Source organism: Melanostigma gelatinosum (assembly GCF_949748355.1).
Source record: "Melanostigma gelatinosum genome assembly, chromosome: 10".
NCBI classification, from domain to species: Eukaryota; Metazoa; Chordata; class Actinopteri; order Perciformes; family Zoarcidae; genus Melanostigma; species Melanostigma gelatinosum.
Window position 1 is genome coordinate 5,508,374 of NC_136643.1, and position 20,926 is coordinate 5,529,299.

General features: G+C 43.3%; 2 protein-coding genes across 2 annotated transcripts; both read left to right on the forward strand.

Annotated features, from left to right (window-relative positions):
- Positions 1-2,878: 2,878 nt before the first annotated feature.
- p2ry8 (P2Y receptor family member 8) lies at positions 2,879-5,357 on the forward strand (the record flags this gene model as incomplete). The annotated part of the gene is made up of 2 exons (XM_079277741.1): positions 2,879-3,171; positions 4,282-5,357. The coding sequence occupies 2 exons, from the start codon at positions 2,879-2,881 to the stop codon at positions 5,030-5,032; spliced, it is 1,044 nt and encodes a 347-aa protein (XP_079133867.1). The 3' UTR covers positions 5,033-5,357.
- A 281-nt stretch (positions 5,358-5,638) lies between these two features.
- Positions 5,639-13,907, forward strand: asmtl (acetylserotonin O-methyltransferase-like). Its single transcript, XM_079276553.1, has 15 exons — positions 5,639-5,728; positions 6,613-6,728; positions 7,544-7,675; positions 7,762-7,809; positions 7,908-7,972; positions 8,059-8,123; positions 8,329-8,437; positions 8,745-9,066; positions 9,137-9,376; positions 9,969-10,131; positions 10,222-10,421; positions 10,517-10,649; positions 10,739-10,879; positions 11,021-11,143; positions 11,368-13,907. Exons 2-15 carry the CDS (start codon positions 6,636-6,638, stop codon positions 11,571-11,573), a joined length of 2,040 nt encoding a protein of 679 aa, XP_079132679.1. The 5' UTR covers positions 5,639-5,728; positions 6,613-6,635; the 3' UTR covers positions 11,574-13,907.
- Positions 13,908-20,926: the final 7,019 nt, after the last annotated feature.

A 20,926-nucleotide genomic window follows, 5' to 3' on the forward strand; every position in this document is an offset into this window, starting at 1 on the left:
TATCAAAATGATATATAATGTAAGTAGAACTTACAAACAATGGCTGTAGAAAATTTCACAGATGAAATCCTGTGTGTATTTTTGTGTGTAGAGGTGAGCGAATGAGTGGGGATTAGAGTTATTATTGATAAAAAAAGAACAATGTTTTTGCGCTTTTTCCTCATTTTGTATTCCATCTTATTCTGCAGTGTCATCCAACAGAGATTTTTTTGTTTTGTGAGCAAAGCTTTGTACATAACCACCCATGAGCCAGGAAGAACACATTCTCTACGTATATATAAAGCATTTCCTAGAAATAATGTAAAGTTGCAAAGTATGACACAGATAAATGAAAACAATTTGTTTTCTATAATGTGTGCATTGTTTTCTATCAATACTGTCAATTCATAATGAATCAAAACAGCCACAAGTATTGATACAGTAATATGTCTGTTGAATAAGCCTTATATTGTTTTTGCACACCAGCTAACATTTGTCTATCATACCTCTTGTATCATTATTTTTTCTTTTTTTTCTTGAAGTTGTGAGAAAATAAAGTTCTTGTACCGTTATAAGACACTAAATCAGCGTTTCAGTCATTTTCACAGTTTGGGTGAGGCAGAGTTTGTCTCCAGCACCGCCCAGCATACACATTTACAAATGGCAGATATGAGTCAATTATACTTGGCAATGTGCGAACACACATGAATATGCAGCGGCATCTTAGCATTAGTGGGTGTACACATGCTAGGTGTTTCATTGATGATACTGACGGCAGACCTTTATTTCTCTCCAAATGTTGCGAGCACAGTTAAGCAGAACTATTGTAATCAACAGGAAGCCAGCAACATAAGAACACATCCTCTCCACTCATGTATCTCGTGAGCCAGGGGTTGACATGGGGTGCTCTTATTTCACTTCAAAACAAAAGCTTTCATACAGAAAGAATGTATATGTGTGAGTTTGAGCATCGAGTTGAGTATGGTGAAGAAATATTTCATAATCTTTATTCTTTGTGATCCAATTCAATCTAACAGGTGGTACTATGTGACGTCACTCTGGTTTCCCTTCCTAGTAAATCACAGCGGTGATATGACTGACTATGAGTAAAAGTAATAGTCTTTCACACGTCACTCCCAACAGTTTTTAACAGCACTATTGCTTTAGACATTGTAGAGATAATTCATGAATGTATTCGGCAACCATGCAAATCATCATGATGAGTAAATGTGTGAGTTCTCCATGCTGTGAAGGCGTGGGGATTTTTCAGACATTTTAACACTGAATCTGAAGCGTTAACTGCAGTTGATAGGATGGAGATTGTCACATGATCCATTTCCTCTCTCTCGCTCTCTCTCTCTCTGGCACTGTCTCTCTCTCTCTCTCTCTCTCTCTGGCACTGTCTCTCTCTCTCTCTCTCTCTCTCTCTCTGGCACTGTCTCTCTCTCTCTCTCTCTCTCTCTGGCACTGTAACACTGTAACAATCAAATCTCATTTCCTCAGCAGACACAATATCTGTACCTTTGTCTGAAACCGACACGACCTAATCCCATACCTGCCTCTTGTTTCGTCTGCCTCCGTGTTTCGTAGGTGAGTGTTTGACTAACTTTCACTGAGATTTTTTAGGACAGGTGCTAACCTTGAGAAAATATGTATACTTTCACATTTTTAAATAATGACTCCAAATTGGCCTACACAGCTCCATGTGTCGGTTGCTTAATATTTACTATTACGCATTATTTGAACTCATCAGCAAAGTCACTGTGGTCAACATGTGTTGTTCCTAAATGTGCTCAGTGACGTTATCATGAGTCAAAAGAAAAAGTGAAAGGTTACCGTAAAATTAATTAATTAATTAAAATTCATTTTTGGACAATATTTGTATTTAGCGTTTAAACACACAAACACAAACAACACCCAGTGGCCACAAGAGCTAAACATGCGACTTAGATCTAAGGTACAATATCAGCATAGTGAACATACACTTGCACGCGACGTGCCTGACTGCACACACTCATAAATATGTTGTGTAAGTGTAAAAACGTCACAGCATGAATATGCATGGTTTAAAGAAATGCTTGGTTACAACACCTTGAAAACAGAGGGAGGGAGGATAAATAAGCAAAACAATCTATTAACAAATTATTTAGTTGGCAACATTTTTGTAACTTTTAGAAAGAAAAAACTCATTATAACCCCAAAGTCTAATTGTCTTGCTTTCTGACATATCAAAAATGTGTCACCGTTATTGTCATCCTGATCCTTGGTGTAGTCGTGGGTACTTTCCATTGCATGGTTTACAGCGCAACTTGCAGTGTCTTAGGGATTTACCAACACCACCAACACCATGTGTAGTGCTTACTGTGTTGAAGTGTTCACTTTCTCATGGCACGAAGATAAAATTTCAGTTGGGCCTTCCATGATATAATCACCGACAGTTGCGAGTCTACTCCCCATAACATTTTCAGGTGTCGATGCTATACCAGCTAAACCACAGCGGCAGTTGACACTCTTCACCGCAAATCAATCATGTTCTTTTCCTGTGTGAAAACGCAACACGAAACATGTGCCGCTCGCACGCAAACAACAACACAGAGTAATGGAGTTCTTATGAGAGTGCTTAAAGTGTCCGTTTCACACCTTTTAGATCAATCACTTCTGCACATTCAAAGAGAGAAAAGATTGCAAACATGTCGCTTTCGACTAGGTTTGTCATTTTTTTAATTTATTTTTTATTGTATGTCGGCTGATGTTTTATGCTTTTTCATTCAAATATTACAAATCAGTTGCATGCCGGATGCTGCTCCAGTTTTTTTTCTCAGAAAAACAACCACTGCAGCACATGCCTCTAACCATAGGTGATCTCTCACAGGTGATAGGAACCAGTTCCCATCCAGTCATGACGGGGAATTCCAGCAGCTACAAGCTAGACAACACCACCCGGGCCCTGTTCCTGAATGTAAACACCAGCGTTGCCATCTCCGTCATCTACATGATCGTCACTGCCGTTAACCTGACAGGAAATGGCCTCTCCATGTGGCTCCTCATCTTCCGCACCTCCCCCAAGACCCCCTCCATCATCTTCATGATTAATCTCACCCTCACAGACTTGGCCCTCGGCGCCGCGCTGCCCTTTCAGATCGCCTACCAGCTCCAAGGATACCACTGGAAGCTGGGACCCAATATGTGCAGGTACCCGTTGTAACTGCAGTGACGATGTTGAAGTATTGATACGGGGTGTCTTTGACAGAAATCCACAGAAATTTGAGCGAACGTGTTGTTTGAACCTGTGGGCCTTGTAATATTTTGTTATTTTCACAGAGTCAGTGTACACCGACAGTCCACCAGTTGGAATAGTTTGACATTTAGGGAAGAACACTTGTTTGCTGTCTTGCCAAGAATCAATGAGAAGATCGATATCACTCTTATGTTTATTCGCTCAATATGATCGGGCGGCAACCTCCGGTTCCGAAAAGTGAAGCCAATGCTGGAGTGCCTTAAACTTACATGCTCTCTCCTATTGGTTGCAAAAAGAAGTCTGATTGTACAGAAGTCTATGAGAAAATTACTCAACTTCTCACTTGATTTATTACCTCAGTAAACATTGTAAACATGAGTTGATGGTCTCAATCTCTAGTTTCAAGTCTTCTTCAATTACAGCATGATGTTCATTTAATAAATGAAGGTCCACTTAGAGTCAAATAGACCATAAAGACTGTTTATAAGAAGGTCTCTACCACGGCGTCACTCCTCTGCAGTCCAAATGTGGTCCCTTTTGTTTACTGGTTGCAAAAAAAACCAAGATGGCGATGACCAAAATCCAAGATGGCAATGGGCAAAATGCCAAACTGTAAGCTTGTAAACCGTAGTCCACAAACAAATAGGGGAAGTCACAATGACTATGTCCACTTCTCATGTACAGCCAGCCTATGGCGGTGATTTCTCCAGTCTCCACTGGGTGCCTGGTGGCTTCACGGTGGCGACAAGGCTCCTTGATTTCACTACCCCTCACCAACTGGTCGTTTTGACACTTTGTTAAATACATACAAGAACCAAACAATTCATAACATGTACATTTTTGAGAAGTGCTGGCAGGTGTATTTTTCTTACTTTTGGAGTGGACAGGGCCGGGCTAGCTTTCACCGTCTGTTTCCAATCTTAATGCGAAGCTAAGCTACCGGACTGCTGGCTGTGGCTTTATATTGATCAGACAAATAGGAGAGTGGTATTGATCTTCTCATCTTTCTTGTGCTTCAACCAGTGATTGAATAAAACCCTCTTCTTCTATGTGTCCACCCACAGCATCATGACCCTTGTCTTCTACACCAACATGTACTGTTCCATTCTGACCATGATGGCCATCGGAATTGACCGCTACCTGGGCATCGTCAGGCCCATGCGGTTCAGGCAGACCAGGGTTCGAAAGTCCATCGCTGTCCTCAGCTGTCTCCTCATGTGGGGCGTGGTCCTGAGCGTACTGTATCCGCTGATGACCACAGACCTGACATTTGAAATTCAGGAACTCGGGATTACCACATGCTTTGACGTGCTGAAGAAAGACATGCTCCCGAGCGTGTCTGCCTGGGCGGCCTTTCTCTTCAGCATGGTGTTCGTCCTCTTCCTCTTCCCTTTCTGTGTCACGACATTCTGCTATGTCAGTGTCATACACAAACTGGCCAGAGATTCCAAGACAGCCCAGAAAAAGAGAGCCATACGTCTGGCCTTTATCGTCCTCCTGGTGTTCACCGTCTGCTTCGCGCCCAACAACATCCTCCTGTTGACTCACACGGTGCTGAGACTCTTCTACAATGAGTCCATCTACATGGCCTACAAACTGTCTCTCTGTTTCAGCTGCCTGAACAGCTGCCTCGATCCGTTCATTTATTACTTTGCTTCCAAGGATTTCAGACATAAACTGAGACAGATAATCAATCTGAAGAGCCTGCATAGCATGGACTCAATGAAGATGGAGCGTAAAGAGAGTTTTTACTCCTCACATTACGCTGTCGAAAGTCCGGAGGGAGAACACAGCAAGATGCGATCCACAGCATAGAGAGACAGAATGAGAGGAAGAGGAAAAAAAGAGTAAGAGAGACGTGACAAGGGAAGTGAGAGGAAGTGTGGTGTGTCAATCTCTTACAACATCTAAACATGTCTAAATCATTTAAGTTCAGTTTTTTTATGTGCACCAAAGAACAAATGAACACGGACAGCATTGTATTTCCCAAGATAATGACTTATGTTATCTTAAAATGTGAAACATTTATTGCAACCAATGTATTTTAAAATCATGGGTAAATAAATATGCCACAGGCATCATATTAGTTTTTGTATTCAAAAATATGTAGAGTGTACAAGTGCAAATAAAATGTGAAGATATAAGCCTTCTCAAATGGAAAGTTGAAACGTTTTTAAACATGATCTCTGTAAATGCCTTTATACTGTGTTGAATTAGTTGAATTTTTTTCACTTTGTTTCTTCCTCTACTGCTGTATATTATATGTTGTATAGATGTATAATAAATGCTGTTGTTGTTGTTATTATTATCATTTTATTATTCTTATTATTAGTACTTGCATACTACTCAGGTAGAAGGTAAGGTACTACTCTGTGCAAGTTGTGGTTCCGCCCACTTTCTGAAACGTCATCGCGTATGCGCCGTCATGTTGTTGGTAGTGTCCTAATGGTCGTGAACAGCTAGCAAGCAGCTGTGTCAGTTTCTTGACTGGAGCAAGAAATATATGAGCAGGTGAGCGATACTGTACTATCTACAGTAACGTAACGGTCAGACCTTAAAACGTGTTATTTTTAATGACTTTGTGCATTCAACCGTGTCGCGCTTTTGGAATGACAACGCGCGTATTTGCGTATTAGCCGCTGGCTAACACCACGTTTACACATTAGGGAAAACTATAGCTAGCAGAGTTGTGAACTAACTAACCATGCATGTCGTAAGTTAACTCTGTTTTGTTAGGATATGCTTGGGACATTATGTATCACGTAACGTTACGTGGTTAACTTTGGCTCCTTCCATAGAAGCCATATATTGATTATGTAGGCACAACACAGATATAACTTTACATTGTCTGGAAAAGCTGTAACCTGGTTAAAATGGCCAACGTTAACGTTACCCGGCATGCAATTAACGCCACAGTGAGCGGAAATGTCTTCACAGTACAGACAGCAGCTCGTTGTCTTTTTATGAATTAATTATTCTAGTATGTGCGTTTGAGAAATATTGGGCTAGGGCTGCAGCTAACCACTGCTTTTATAACTGCTTAGTCCATACTGTTTAAAATAATAATATGTTATGCTTGTTTTGCCTAAAATATACAATTGAAAATAATATAAATCGTATTAAAGCAGAAAAGCCTCACATTTGAGAAGCTGGGACTAGTGAACGTTTCTTATTTGTCCTTAATGAATTACTTCAATGATTCTCAAAATGGATCGTTGTATTGATTGACTGATTCATTTACCAATCACTGTTTGGACCTGTCCTTCTGACCTCCTGACCTCCTGACCTCCTGTCCTCCTGACTGCATGACTGAACATCTGCAGTGGCCTGACTCATTATTGCTGCCTCCTTACATAGACTAGATCTAAAATGTTCAACTGTGTTTTTCACCTTAGGGCGGTTAAACGAGAACACCACCATGGTGCTGAACCCTGTCATTTCCAAGCTCGCCGGTAAACTGGTTGTGCTGGCAAGTGCTTCTCCTCGGAGACTGGAGATTCTCAGCAATGCGGTATGTTGCCCTCTGGTTAAACTCATAGGAATGGTATATTAATACACATTTGATTGTGAACACATGTTGAGCAAATGCACCAGCAATTAGAGAGCTGTCATGTGATCGTATGCATCATATAAGTTACAGTTACAGATTTTGAAATGCAAAACAATAACACATTTAGGTGCATCTGTAGCACATCTCGCATGTCTTACTTTGTCATATCGGATGATAATGCTGGCCATCATAATGAACATAATCATAATGGGTTCATATTTTATTTTGAACTAGACCGCTGTATTGATATATTATATTAGCTTATTGCAGACATATCTGTATTGATGAATATGTCCGTCGACGGTAACAATCTATTGCTTTATAGAAGATGTGTTCAGGGTATTTTGGAAACGGTGTTGCGTTGGATATGTTTTCCACCAGAGAACACTGATCTTTTTTTTTTAACTGTAAAATATGATAATGTTTATAATAATGATACAACATAGCGCTTTCCAAAGTTCTCAAAGACTCTTTACATGCTGTTGAAAAAAAACCAAGTAAAAGATGCAGAAAAGCTCTTCAATACAGACCAAAACAACGTTTATTATGAATGAAATCAAAGAAAGAGCTACAATAAAATGGTGTCGTCAAAAAACCAAAAAGAAACGGGGGAGGACTAAGCTGGGGAACGTAATTCAAATATTAAGTATCCCACACAGTAAACATCTTTGTCACAGTTCTTTTTATGTATAAGAGTGAGTCAGATGTCGACCTCGGAAATCAAGCGCGGTTTGGGGTACAATTTTGTGGTTTCTTTTTTCACTCCTTCATTGCAGGGCTTACGGTTTGAGGTGGTACCATCCTGGTTCAAAGAAACTCTCGACAAGGGACTTTTCAAAGCACCTCATGAGTATGCTGTGGAGACGGCCAAACAGAAGGCCCTGGAGGTGGCCAGGAGAATGCGCTTTGTGAGTTAAGCTCCTTGTTGTATGGCAGCATGTATTAACCCCTCGAATGACTTACTGATAACATATTGTGCGTCCATTTCTTTTAGAAGCACCTGAAGACTCCAGACATAGTAATCGGAGCAGACACTATTGTGGTGAGAGGAGGAAAGCTTTACAGTATTTTATTGGCTGACTCTCTTTTTCAATTTTTTAAAAATTATTAACTCTGGCCATTGATTTTTCATTTCCACAGACTGTCGATGGCATGATTCTGGAGAAGCCAGTGGACAAAGATGATGCTTACAGGATGCTGTCAAGGTGAGTGTGGTTTACGTTTGTATGTGAGTTATCATTAGTATGAATGTATCATTACATTTCCCTCTTTCTTTATCTTTCTCTTCCAGCTTGAGCGGTAAAGAGCACAGCGTCTTCACTGGTGTAGCTATCGTCCTCTGCCATGAGAAAGAAAGTAAGTCATAGCTCTACTTTCAGATTGTTTTCTGTCGAAATTTGATGAAAGCACACCCGTTAAAACAGTTTTTTTTTTAGTTTTTCCTGTTCCGATGTGAGGATGTCGCATGTGTACAGATTGTAAAGCCCTCTGAGGCAAATTTGTGATTTTGGGCTAAACAAAGTAAATTGAATTGAATTAAACCTCCCCCTGCCCCCCCCAGACGAAGAAGTGGATTACCAGTTGATTGAGTTCTACGAAGAAACAAAGGTGAAGTTTGCTGATCTCTCCGATGATATGCTGTGGGAGTACATCAATAGCGGTGAACCTATGTAAGTAGGAAACCTTTGAACTTTCAACTGTTTAAACGCTCCTGATTTCTCTTTGTGCAGTAACATAACCACGCATTTGCTGAATGGAGGTCATTTGCTGAACGTTGCATTTACGAAGCTGCTGTTTTTTTGGACTTTGGTGCGTGTCGTGTGAGCTGTGTTTGCCTTGTCCTGTTTGACATGGAATTTGTAAGCAAAAAGTAAAAATACCTTGGCCCGGGTCGGATTGGGTCATCACAGATATAGCCCTTTCTGTATGTATGTGTGTGTGTGTCTGAGTGTGTATGTTTGTCTCCGTGTGTGTCAGGGACAAAGCTGGAGGCTACGGTATCCAGGCTCTCGGCGGGATGCTTGTGGAATACGTCTATGGAGACTTCCTCAATGTTGTGGGTTTCCCCCTTAACCACTTCTGCAAACAGCTGGACCGTATTTACAACAGGTGCACTTCCTCATCGGACCAACAGAGCGCGTCTTTCCGGCCGAGCCACAATGGCACTCGCGCCACCTCGGTGCTCACTCAGCTCCCGCCCAAACTGTCAGCTCAGTCCAGCCACAGTCCCAGCTCTCTCGCCAAACACAACCCCACCTCCGGCTCCAGACCGAACTCTTCAGCCACTCCCCTCCATGAGGTTAGTTGAGCACAGACAGTTACTTTTTTTTACTGTCGTTATCTATAAAGTAACGGTCTCCCATTTCTAGGTGGACAAGAAAGGCAGTACAAATGAAGCGGATGGGAGTTGTTGCACGTTGGTGAACAGCCTGTCTAAACACACGGAGGATAGAGAGGCTAATCTCAGAGACTCTGAGAACACATTACCGCTGATGACCAGCAGAGGGCAGGTGATTGAGCTCAATGTGACAGAGCAGGAGGACAGCGAGCCGAAAAAAGAAGACTTGCAGCGAATCGTCGATCTGATGGATGGATTCAAAGCCTCAAAGGTATAATTACAGACAAACTGTATTCTTATAATATTAAAGCCCTATGCTTTAGTAGTGACGTATGACGTATAACTGAACTATTGTTATTGTAAATATAATACTTCCTTCATGAAACTGCTCACAACAAGGTCTGTGGATGATCTTGAGTAGATTATCTGATGAAACTCGAACCAAAACAATGTAGATTGATAAATAGAAGTACAGGTGAGGGGTAAAATGTGTTTCTGATTTGGGGGTGAACTGTCCCTTTTCAAAGGAAAACATTAGGGAAAATACACTTATTCTCTTTTCTTGTGAAGAGTTACATTAAAGATTGATACCACTTTAATACGTGTACATTAGCTCAACTTAAAGGGTCAGTTTACCCTAAAAGTCACCAATTAACATGCATCTGATTTGGTTAATCTGTACAAAAAGTGTAGAAAGGATGTTGTGATTTTATCGAGGGTTATGTGCAGGACTATTTATTTATTTATTTTATCCTTTTTCATGCGTTTCTTAATCTGCAAGCACAAGGCACTCAAATCACATGCATTCACATAAAATTGCACTTTACTCCCGTATCCATTCCACCTCTCTCTAAATGTTCCAGGCGCTGTTTACCGCATCCAAGATGTGTGTGTTTGACCTGCTGCAAAGCCGGCCAGGGCTGGATGCAGCACAGGTGGCCCAGGAGATCAAAGCCTCTGTGAAGGGCACCCAGTGCCTGCTGGAAGCCTGTGTGTCTCTGGGACTGTTGAGGAGCAAAGAGAGAAGTGAGTCCGAGCTGGTCTCTTAAAGAGATAGCGTTCAAAACTCAACTTGAAATGAACCTCTTACATGTTTTGTGGCGTCTCTACTCGCAGCGTGCAAGAAGCCGGTGTTCGAGAACACAGATCTGGCCTCTCGCTTTCTGCTGACGGACGCTCCCTGCTCGCTGCGCGGCTACATCCAGCATTGTAACGACACCGTGTGGCCTCTCTTCTCCCACCTTGAGAGCGCCGTGTGGGAGGGGGCCAACCAGCGCGAGAAGGCTTTTGGCAAGACATCCACGGATATGTTTCAGGTGATTGAGATAAGTTTAGCCTCAGATGGATTCACGGGGGGAGACACACAAATAAAAAGGATAATATTTTAAATGTCCTTTGTTTCTATTGAAAGGATACTTTTTACAAACGTCAAGAAGTCCAGCTGAGATTCATGAATGCCATGCACAGCATTGCTAAAGTTACAGGACAAGCTGTAGCAACAGCCTTCGACCTCTCCAGGTTTAAAACTGCCTGCGACCTCGGAGGTAAGGAGAATGGAAAGCTTTAAAAAAAATATTTAAAAAGTGTGCCAGAGAGTAATAAACCATTCTTCGATTATCTTTTTTTTTCCCAGGATGCACTGGTGCCATGGCCTATGAGTTTACCAAAGCCCATCCCGGCTTGTCTGTGACAGTGTTTGACTTGCCAGCAGTGGTTGAGATGAGTGAACATTTCTATCCTCTGCACACAGACAACAGGATGCCATTTGTAGGAGGTGTGTGTGTGTGTGTGTGTGTGTGTGTGAAAATACAGTCCGTTCAATGACAGAGAGCTGGCTGCTGCTGTCTCAGATATCACAGTAACACCTCCCTCACTCTGAATGTAGCTCATGTCTTTCTCCTCTCTGCATGAACAGGAGACTTCTTTAAAGACGAGCTGCCCAAAGCAGACTTGTACGTCCTTGCGAGGATTCTCCATGACTGGCCTGATGAGAAAGTGCATATTCTGCTGAGTAAAATCGCAGATGCGTGCTCGCCAGGTAAAATTCTCCAAGTTTCTTTTAATCTTTACTCCATGTTGACCGAACAATGCATGCTAACATGTTTAAAACGTAAACGCTAAAATGTTTAATGTAACAATCTCAGTCATGAGACTGTTGCAACTTAGTAATTGCTCACAATCTGATTTTAAAAAGCCACCACTATTGTGGTCTCTAAAGTTGTATACCCGCGTACAAATCATGCTCTTCCACCATGTTGCCAGGCTGCGGACTCCTGCTGAGCGAGATCTTCCTGGATGAAGACCGAGGCGGCCCGAGGCGCGGCCTGCTGCAGGCCCTCAGCATGAGCGAGGGGAGCCAGAGGAGCGCGGCGGAGTACGGCCTGCTTTTGAAGAGCCACGGGTTCACGACGGTACACGTCAGACACACGGACAGCCTCCTGGATGCTATGCTCTGCATCAAAGCGTGACCGACGACAGCCTCGACAAGTGTTGAAGGTCTTGTTGAATATCAGGGACTACGGTCAGGAATGTTTTCATGAGGAAGTGTGAATCAACTGAACAAAGAATCAGTTTGTGTTTGAGGTATTGGGACACTAAACAGACAGAGTATATTGTTTTGTACTTGGCATTCTGTCATTTTCCTTTGCACTCAGGTCTTGAACAAAGTCTTCTGTTGAGACCACGTTGGATGGACAGACAGCTCACTCTGCCCCTCGGTCCCTGAACATGCTCGCCCAGACTGAGGGCACAGAGAGCCAGTATACACCCTCAGTGCTTTTATTGCCTACAAAATGAATGCTCCTGTTTCTCATTCATTCCTTTGATTTGTGTTCTGGCCTTTTAATCTGTGGTTGAAAAAAATTATAATAATAGTAGGAATACAACAATGGGTATTACCAAAGTTTACTTAAGTAAAAGAATGTAAGTATAATCAGGAAAATTAAATATAGCACCAAAAGTACCCATAATGCAGGATGAATAATGTTATTTAAATTGGATGATTATTTCAGATTTAATTAAGTTGTAAGATACAATTAGATTTTTCTGGTAAAGCTGGAGCTAATTTGAAAAGGTGTTATACAAATTGATTATTAAAAGCATTATTTTGGAATGATTGCCTATACTATGGCAGCTACAAGTAAACGTCCAAAGTCTTTTTGTGGTTGGCTTGCAGCTTCCTCGTTCCACACGCGCTCTCGTGCTGGTCATCTGGGTGCCTGCTGTAAACTGGAGGGTTCAACCTGCCTCGTAAACGCGCGTGTCACGTCACCATAAATGAATCTGAATGCAATGGGAGAAAGAGGATCAACAAGTCAAATACAAGCAGCGTCATCACGAGTAGGGGTGTCATTTTTTTTTGTACGCTGGTGTTTTGTCTCTCCCAGTGGACATGCCTTCACGTTCACTTCAACTTTATAGGGCAGACCTGGGCATTGTACATTGGCTGTCGCCGACCAGCCCGCGAGACGTCAATGGGAAATTCGGAATAAAACGTAAATAATTGTAAATCGTGCACGGAATACAGCTGCGTTGTTTTTATCTCAATTTACGTACGTTAGAATGTTCGTGGATGTGTGCGAGCAGCAGCGTCACTGCAATCCCAATAATAGCAGAATCGGCCGGTGTATTTGGCCCGATTCTGGCGCGTAATTCATCCCGAGTCTCGGCCCGACGTGTTTCTTCCGGCATGCCGAGTTCACGCCGGAGCTGGGCCACGTCATTATGGCTACCTGAGATGTGTTGGTGATGCAGACCGGCACGGACATCTGAGGCTTTGCTAGCTAAGCTGCTAAAGCAACATGATCAGAAGATGTTGGTTCTCTCTGGATCGACAGACATAATTATGTGAACAATCATTCTCCGTGATGGAGTTTAACAAATCTAGATCCTCTCTCACTGACAATCACCTGTCACCTGTCCTATATCACCTCACACATTCAACCTGACTTCAGTGCACTCTTTCACTGAACTGAAACTGAGGACATTGGACTAGAAACAATTGTAATAAAAGTACTACTTTTGCAGAAACATGATCCCTGTCAGTGTTTTACTATTATATATGGATGTTACATATGTATTTGTTTGGATCATTATTCCTGCTGCCGATGTTTCAGGTGGAGCTCATTTTAACTCTTTTACACTCTGTTGATCAGTTTGGATAGTTAGGAAAGTTTTGAAAAATTGTAATGTGCAAAGTAACTAAAGCTGCCAGACAAATTGTGGAGTGGAAGTACAAAGTTGATTAAAATGGAAATACTCAAGTAAAGTACCTTTTAATTTGTACTTAAGTACAGTACTTAAGCAAATAGATTAGTTACATTCCACCACTGATCATAATATTTACTCTTACCACTCACAGCTTATCAGAACCTTACAATTTACTGCTTTCTAAAGGTGGAATAATATGGAGCAGGATCCAGTTCAGTCTATTGGTCCGGCCCTCCACAACAGGCCTTGTTTCTCATGTGGCCCCTTGGGAAAAATAATTGCCCACCCCTGTTCTAGGGGCTGGAGGACGAGGATGAGGGAGGCTTAGCCTTCTTCAAACCTACGCCGAGGGGCGGGTGGAGCATTCCTCTAAACACGGATCACACTGTTGCCACCTTTCTCCCCGCTGCTGTCAGGCTGCACAACAAGCTGCTCTCGGTAGACCACTAACACACTGAACACAAACACTTTGAACACTTTGAACGCTTTGAATCACTCGGAACACTTTAATTCATTCACCTGGTGCAATATCTTATCTAATCCGTGCAATATCCAATATGTTTAAGTATTTACCCGATCCGTCTGTATATTCTGTATATACTGGTATATTTAATATTCTTCTTTACTGTCTTATTTTATTACTGTTTTACTGTTTAGTTTAATATATTACTTGATTTTATCTTTTATTTTATTACTTGTGAGCAATGCTGCAGTAATCCTGTAATTTCCCCACTGAGGGACTAATAAAGGATTATTTGATCTAATCTTAGTTTACATTTGGCCTACTTGATCATAATTGCTCTTGATGATCAAACTGATGACTGCTTATCCTCTGGCGTTCATCTACCCACAAATCAAAGCTGCAGAGAAAAACACTGTCACTGTTTTACTTACAGTAGACGTACATACACATTTGATACTCTGGAAATGGAACCCAAATATTTATTCTGCAGTTGAAAGCATTGAACAATGCTTTAGTCCCTTGCAGTGCCGGTAAACCTCCTCAAGGTGGCATTACAAACCTGCAGAAGACACACAAACACACACACACACACACACAGTTTCCTGTTCTGTTACTTTCCAGTGGATGTGTGCTGTAGAGATTCAGAACTAAGGCTTGTGTTGCAGATTTTTGGAATGAAGCTGTGCTTTATTCATATGGTCGGGTAGGAGAGTCTCTTAATGCATTGAAGACACCGTCCCTTAATTCCTTACAGATATTCCTCTTTCATTTCAGCTTTGAGGCAGCTGGTAAAGCAGCCAAACAGCTGATGGAAATGTCTCTGGCCAGGACAAATAGCTCTGATTAGGGCCCGAGCACTGACAACGTCGGGCCGCGAGGTCCCTATTGAAACTGTAGGAATTATTATTATTATTCTTTTTCTCTCGAATGAAACGCCTTTTTGGGGGCTTTATCATATCCCCAACCTCCCCATATTTGGCGAGCATATCAAGACATACCTGGTGTGATATTTTATGGGTCCCATGGTCGAGCATGACAAAATTGCTTGCTAGCGCCCCCTAGAAGTTGGAAAGGCAAGCCCCGACAGCCTGTACGTCCAAATGACTTAAAGTTTTATGGACATGACCAACTGAATGAGTTCGACAAAAAATCCTCTTGGGACCCTAAGCTTCGCCTACCAAAATTTTCCGCCATTTAGAATTATGTAAAAAAATTAATAATTCACGACTCCTAGACCAGGGGTCGGCAACCTTTACTATCCAAAGAGCCATTTTGCTCCATTTTCCACCAAATGAAATTCGTCTGGAGCTGCAAAAGCTATTTGATATCACAGCCTATAAAGTATATATATAGTTAATATATATAGTTATATTATACAAAAACTATAGTTTGTTGTATTTATGAAAATATAGAACAAGAATAAAGACAATTCTTGACATTTTACTGCAATTTTACCTGTTATAACAATATCAAACTCTTATGAAGAGCTCAGTTTGCTGCAGCAGTTGAGGAATCGCTCTTTGTCTCCAGCGTGACACTTTTCAGCAAATGCTGTGTGCTTGTTCTGGAAGCATAGAGGTAAGCCAGAATCGTTGGCACTGAAAGCAAATGAATACGTCCACGCAGAGTTAAACTCTCTATTTTCCTCCGTGACTTTTCTTTATTTGGATTCATCCATTGATAGTTTACCGAGGGCGGGGGTCTGAAAACCTCCTCCGATCTTTGAATCGGCTACGTCCGCCTCTCCTCCGATCTTTGAATTGGCGATGTCCTCCTCTCCTCCGATCTTTGAATCGGTGACGTCCGCCTCTCCTCCGCTTTTTGAATCGGCGACGTCCGGCTCTCCTCCGATCTTTGAATCGGCGACGTCCGCCTCTCCTCCGATCTTTGAATCGGCGACGTCCGCCTCTCCTCCGCTTTTTGAATCGCTGACGTCCGTCTCTCCTCCGCTTTTTGAATCGGCGACGTCCTCCTCTCCTCCGATCTTTGAATCGGTGACGTCCGCCTCTCCTCCGATCTTTGAATCGGCGACGTCCGCCTCTCCTCCGCTTTTTGAATCGGCGACGTCCGGCTCTCCTCCTCTTTTTGAATCGGCGACGTCCGCCTCCGCTTTTTGAATCGGCGACGTCCGCCTCTCCTCCTCTTTTTGAATCGGCGACGTCCGCCTCTCCTCCGCTTTTTGAATCGCTGACGTCCGCCTCTCCTCCGCTTTTTGAATTGGCGACGTCTGCCTCTCCTCCGCTTTTTGAATCGGCGACGTCCTCCTCTCCTCCGATCTTTGAATCGGTGACGTCCGCCTCTCCTCCGATCTTTGAATCGGCGACGTCCGCCTCTCCTCCGCTTTTTGAATCGGCGACGTCCGGCTCTCCTCCTCTTTTTGAATCGGCGACGTCCGCCTCCGCTTTTTGAATCGGCGACGTCCGCCTCTCCTCCTCTTTTTGAATCGGCGACGTCCGCCTCTCCTCCGATCTTTGGATCGGCGACGTCCGCCTCTCCTCCGCTTTTTGAATCGGCGACGTCCGGCTCTCCTCCGATCTTTGAATCGGCGACGTCCGGCTCTCCTCCTCTTTTTGAATCGGCGACGTCCGCCTCCGCTTTTTGAATCGGCGACATCCGGCTCTCCTCCGCTTTTTGAATCGGCGACGTCCGCCTCTCCTCCTCTTTTTGAATCGGTGACGTCCGCCTCTCCTCCGATCTTTGAATCGGCGACGTCCGCCTCTCCTCCTCTTTTTGAATCGGTGACGTCCGCCTCTCCTCCGATCTTTGAATCGGCGACGTCCGCCTCTCCTCCGCTTTTTGAATCGGCGACGTCCGGCTCTCCTCTTTTTGAATCGGCGACGTCCGCCTCCGCTTTTTGAATCGGCGACATCCGGCTCTCCTCCTCTTTTTGAATCGGCGACGTCCGCCTCTCCTCCGATCTTTGAATCGCCGACGTCCGCCTCCGCGTTTTGAATCGGCGACGTCCGCCTCTCCTCCGATCTTTGAATCGGCGACGTCCGCCTCTCCTCCGCTTTTTGAATCGGCGACGTCCGGCTCTCCTCTTTTTGAATCGGCGACGTCCGCCTCCGCTTTTTGAATCGGCGACATCCGGCTCTCCTCCTCTTTTTGAATCGGCGACGTCCGCCTCTCCTCCGATCTTTGAATCGCCGACGTCCGCCTCCGCTTTTTGAATCGGCGACGTCCGGCTCTCCTCCGCTTTTTGAATCGGCGACGTCCGCCTCTCCTCCGATCTTTGAATCGGCGACGTCCGCCTCTCCTCCGATCTTTGAATCGGCGACGTCCGGCTCTCCTCTTTTTGAATCGGCGACGTCCGCCTCCGCTTTTTGAATCGGCGACATCCGGCTCTCCTCCTCTTTTTGAATCGGCGACGTCCGCCTCTCCTCCGATCTTTGAATCGCCGACGTCCGCCTCCGCTTTTTGAATCGGCGACGTCCGGCTCTCCTCCGCTTTTTGAATCGGCGACGTCCGCCTCGCCTCCGCTTTTTGAATCGGCGACGTCCGCCTCTCCTCCGCTTTTTGAATCGTCGACGTCCGGCTCTCCTCCGCTTTTTGAATCGCCGACGTCCGCCTCTCCTCCGCTTTTTGAATCGGCGACATCCGCCTCTCCTCCGCTTTTTGAATCGTCGACGTCCGCCTCTCCTCCGATCTTTGAATCGGCGACGTCCGCCTCCGCTTTTTGAATCGGCGACGTCCGCCTCTCCTCCGATCTTTGAATCTGCAATTTCTAGTGTCGTTTGTAGTGTCGCTGTACTCTAACGAATTCGTTAGCTGTATACAATTTGGTATGCTGATGTATCACATGTAGACTTAAAAAAAGGTCTCAGGGGTCTATGCTCTAAACCCAACCGGAAGTCAGCCATTTTGAATTTTGTATGAATTTCTAGTGTCGTTTTTTGCAATTTCCAGGCGCTGTGTATGATGGTCACAGAAATGCATTGCCGCGCCAACAGAGTCCTGCCAGTACACTCGACGTGCGTGAAGTTGCGAGGGCCCGATCAATGCTGCTTGCAGCTTTAATTCTTTTTGACACTGAAAGTATATCTGGACTACTCATTTTGGATCCCTCGCTTTAAGTATTTTCCCTCGAACGGTAATAAGGGTGGTCATGTTATTCATGGATATTTTCTTGTCAGTCCGGGCTCAGGCTCTCAGTGACATCTAACTGATTTCCATGACTCAGATGTTGTTTCTTCGATGAGGAGAGACAGAGGGGAGAGTGGACTGGAGTTCAAATATGACTTTAAATATGAGTGTGAATCACAAAAACGTAGTTTTTATTTATATTGTTAACACACACTGAATGCATCCAAACATACATTGCAGTACTGATTGTGAAAGTCTGTGTGGATTCAATGAACCCAGTGCTTCATGCACACATTGCATCGCTGCAAAGTTATTTTTTTTAAAGACGCCAAATTGTCGTGCAGCGCGAGACACAGATCGGTATCACAAATCAAACGGCCGGGCCTGTGTTCCCTTTAAACCACGATTCCAAAATCTGCATGTCCACTGCCAGTGTCCCATCTGCACCCGATCACCCTCCAGTGTCTCCACTTTTTGTGTGTGTATATGTGTGTTTTTTTTGTCTACGAGAATCAACAGCAAAGCCTGCGCGAGGCCTGTTTTTTTTCTAATGAAAACCATTCAAGTCAATCAAGTTTACCAGAGACCAAAGGCCACTGTAATTTAAGGAAAATTGCTCGAAACTCCAAAGTAACCTTCTGTAATGCGATCTTGCCCGTGGAGACACTGGCCGTACTGTAACGTGTCGGATAAGAGCTCAGTCATTTTCTTCAAATGCGGTCCTGACAAGCTGCGCGGCTCTCCACCTGCAAGCAATCATTCTCGTGTTAAGTGCTTTGATATTAGAATAATGCGAGTAGATAGCGACTTGAAAACTCTTCCATGTGTTGATAGCGAGGATAAGCCGGGTTTTTGGGGGGAACCGTGTTGTGTTTGAACACACTGTGGCTGTAAGTCACCACTTCAGTGTTTCAGTCAAGGATGCAGGCCGTGCATTGAGCAAGGATGATGTAATGATGGCCTTTTTAATAATGATGAATGTAAAGTTTTATACGGTTTAATATGTGAATTATTTGGTGATGTAAACTTGTACTTCATTGCAACTTCTAGAGTCACCACTTGGGGGTATCATTGGCTTAAAAAAAGAAAACAAGCGCCACCTGGTTTGATCAAGTTACATTGCTTGTTGACACTCTTACCAAAGTGACAGTAAAGGACAATTTAATTTTTTTTGCAAATATCCGTGTCAAACCTTTGAGTTGAAAAATAAATATTATCGATGTGACCATGACTTTGGGAAGGATCCACACAATGCAAATGGTTGCATGCAGAATAACAATCACTCTCTAATCAGTCAGTTTTCCGAATTGCCGAACTCGTGCTTGTGCACCTGTTTTCAAAGAGCGGGCTTTGTTTATCAAAGTCCTGCTCCGTCAACAAACGAGAGGAAAGCGTGATGATGGCTGGCTCCTCGACCGACATCTGATTTCAGCAAATGTGCAGTTGTTCAAAGTGAGTTGTGCTTCATTGATTTGTTTCAAGGCAGAGGAAAAATAACCTCGGGGCTTCTACCGGTTAGAAATAACAATGGAGTCCTCTGCTGTTTGTAGTGTTTTTGGCCTGACATCAGTCGTGGAACATGGAGGGATTTTCACTGCGGATTTAACTGCTGGTTTGGGGCCGTTTAATAGAGTACTTTCCAATTGAGATGTTGGTCTATCAGATCAGTAATTATGGTCATTGTACTTTAATATTTCAGTGATTCATCACAGATTTGCATCGATTAATGTTTGCTTTTCTTTGTGGTCCCTCATAACCTAATAGTTCCACAGTGTTGGAAATATGCTGGTTTGCTTTTTTCTTCCACGAGAGTTAGAAGATAAGAAACGATACCACTCTCATGTTTGAGCACTAAGCAGGAGTGAGGAGGTGATTAGCTTAGCTTAGCATAAAGCCTGAAACCAAGGGGGAAAATATATACTGTATATATCTCACTAATTCATATGTTTGTTTACATGTATACGCAAACAGAAATATACAAACAAGTTGTTTTAAGGGAAGTACATGTTGGAATTTAGGTAAAAGCCAAGAGCAGTGACTTCCTGGAGTCTCCTCTGGTTGCCTGGCAACCACATGGTGATGACAAGACTACAGGAGTAACAGCAGGTTGTCCTCCATAGCAATCACAACTTGTCCTTTTTACATTTGTGTTTGTGTACACATTAGACGTACAATAACATGCAAGTTAATTAGCTTTAGAGGTGTTGATAGCCGTAATCCTGCACAAACAGGACAGAGCAGGGCTAGCTGTTTCCCCCTTTACAGTCTTTATGCTAAGCTAAGCTAACGGCGTCCTGGCTTTGGCTGCATAATAAAGGCAAAAACATCAGTCATCTAACTTCTAACTTTTTGCAAGAAAGGAAATAAGCATATTTCCACAAAATGTTTTCTTCTTCAAAGAAAAAAGACAAACATTACCATCTGTTATCTATCTGATCGCTCACAACTGTTACTGAAGAGTATGTGAACATCAGCGCTGTAATAGGGAACACACCGCCGTTCAGCTCACAATCAGAACCCATTTGGCCCCTTGCTAAAAGCCAACGACAGTCTCATTAACATATGGAAATATTTGTTGCGGTCAAATACGAGAGACCGCCTCCCCTTCCTGTCTCCATGTGATGTGTGAGGTGTCACTCAGAGATACAGTAGGGGAGGAGACTCTCTGTGCTGAAATGGTTGGTGACAGTGCTTTCATCCGACCCACTGAGGGCTCTTTGTTGTTATTTTGGGAGCTCTCGTGGGTGCAATCTGAGAGAGCAGCAGACAGTCGGGACTCATCTCTGCACGAGTACACACACACTCACACATCAGGAAGAAATGCACGTGCACACACTAACAGGCACCTGCACATACAAAAAACAGCAGATAATTACATGCACACTGTCATGTCAATCAAATTGGCTGCTTTTCTGCAGGTATGTGTGCATATGGAAAATTAACTCTCAGTAATGAAGACATAATTAGACTATTTCGAAACAGAAGAAGTATTTATTCCATGTGCTGTACTACAATTTGTTTGGAAGTCATGAAAAGAAAAATGACTGAATGTTTTCCAAGATGAAA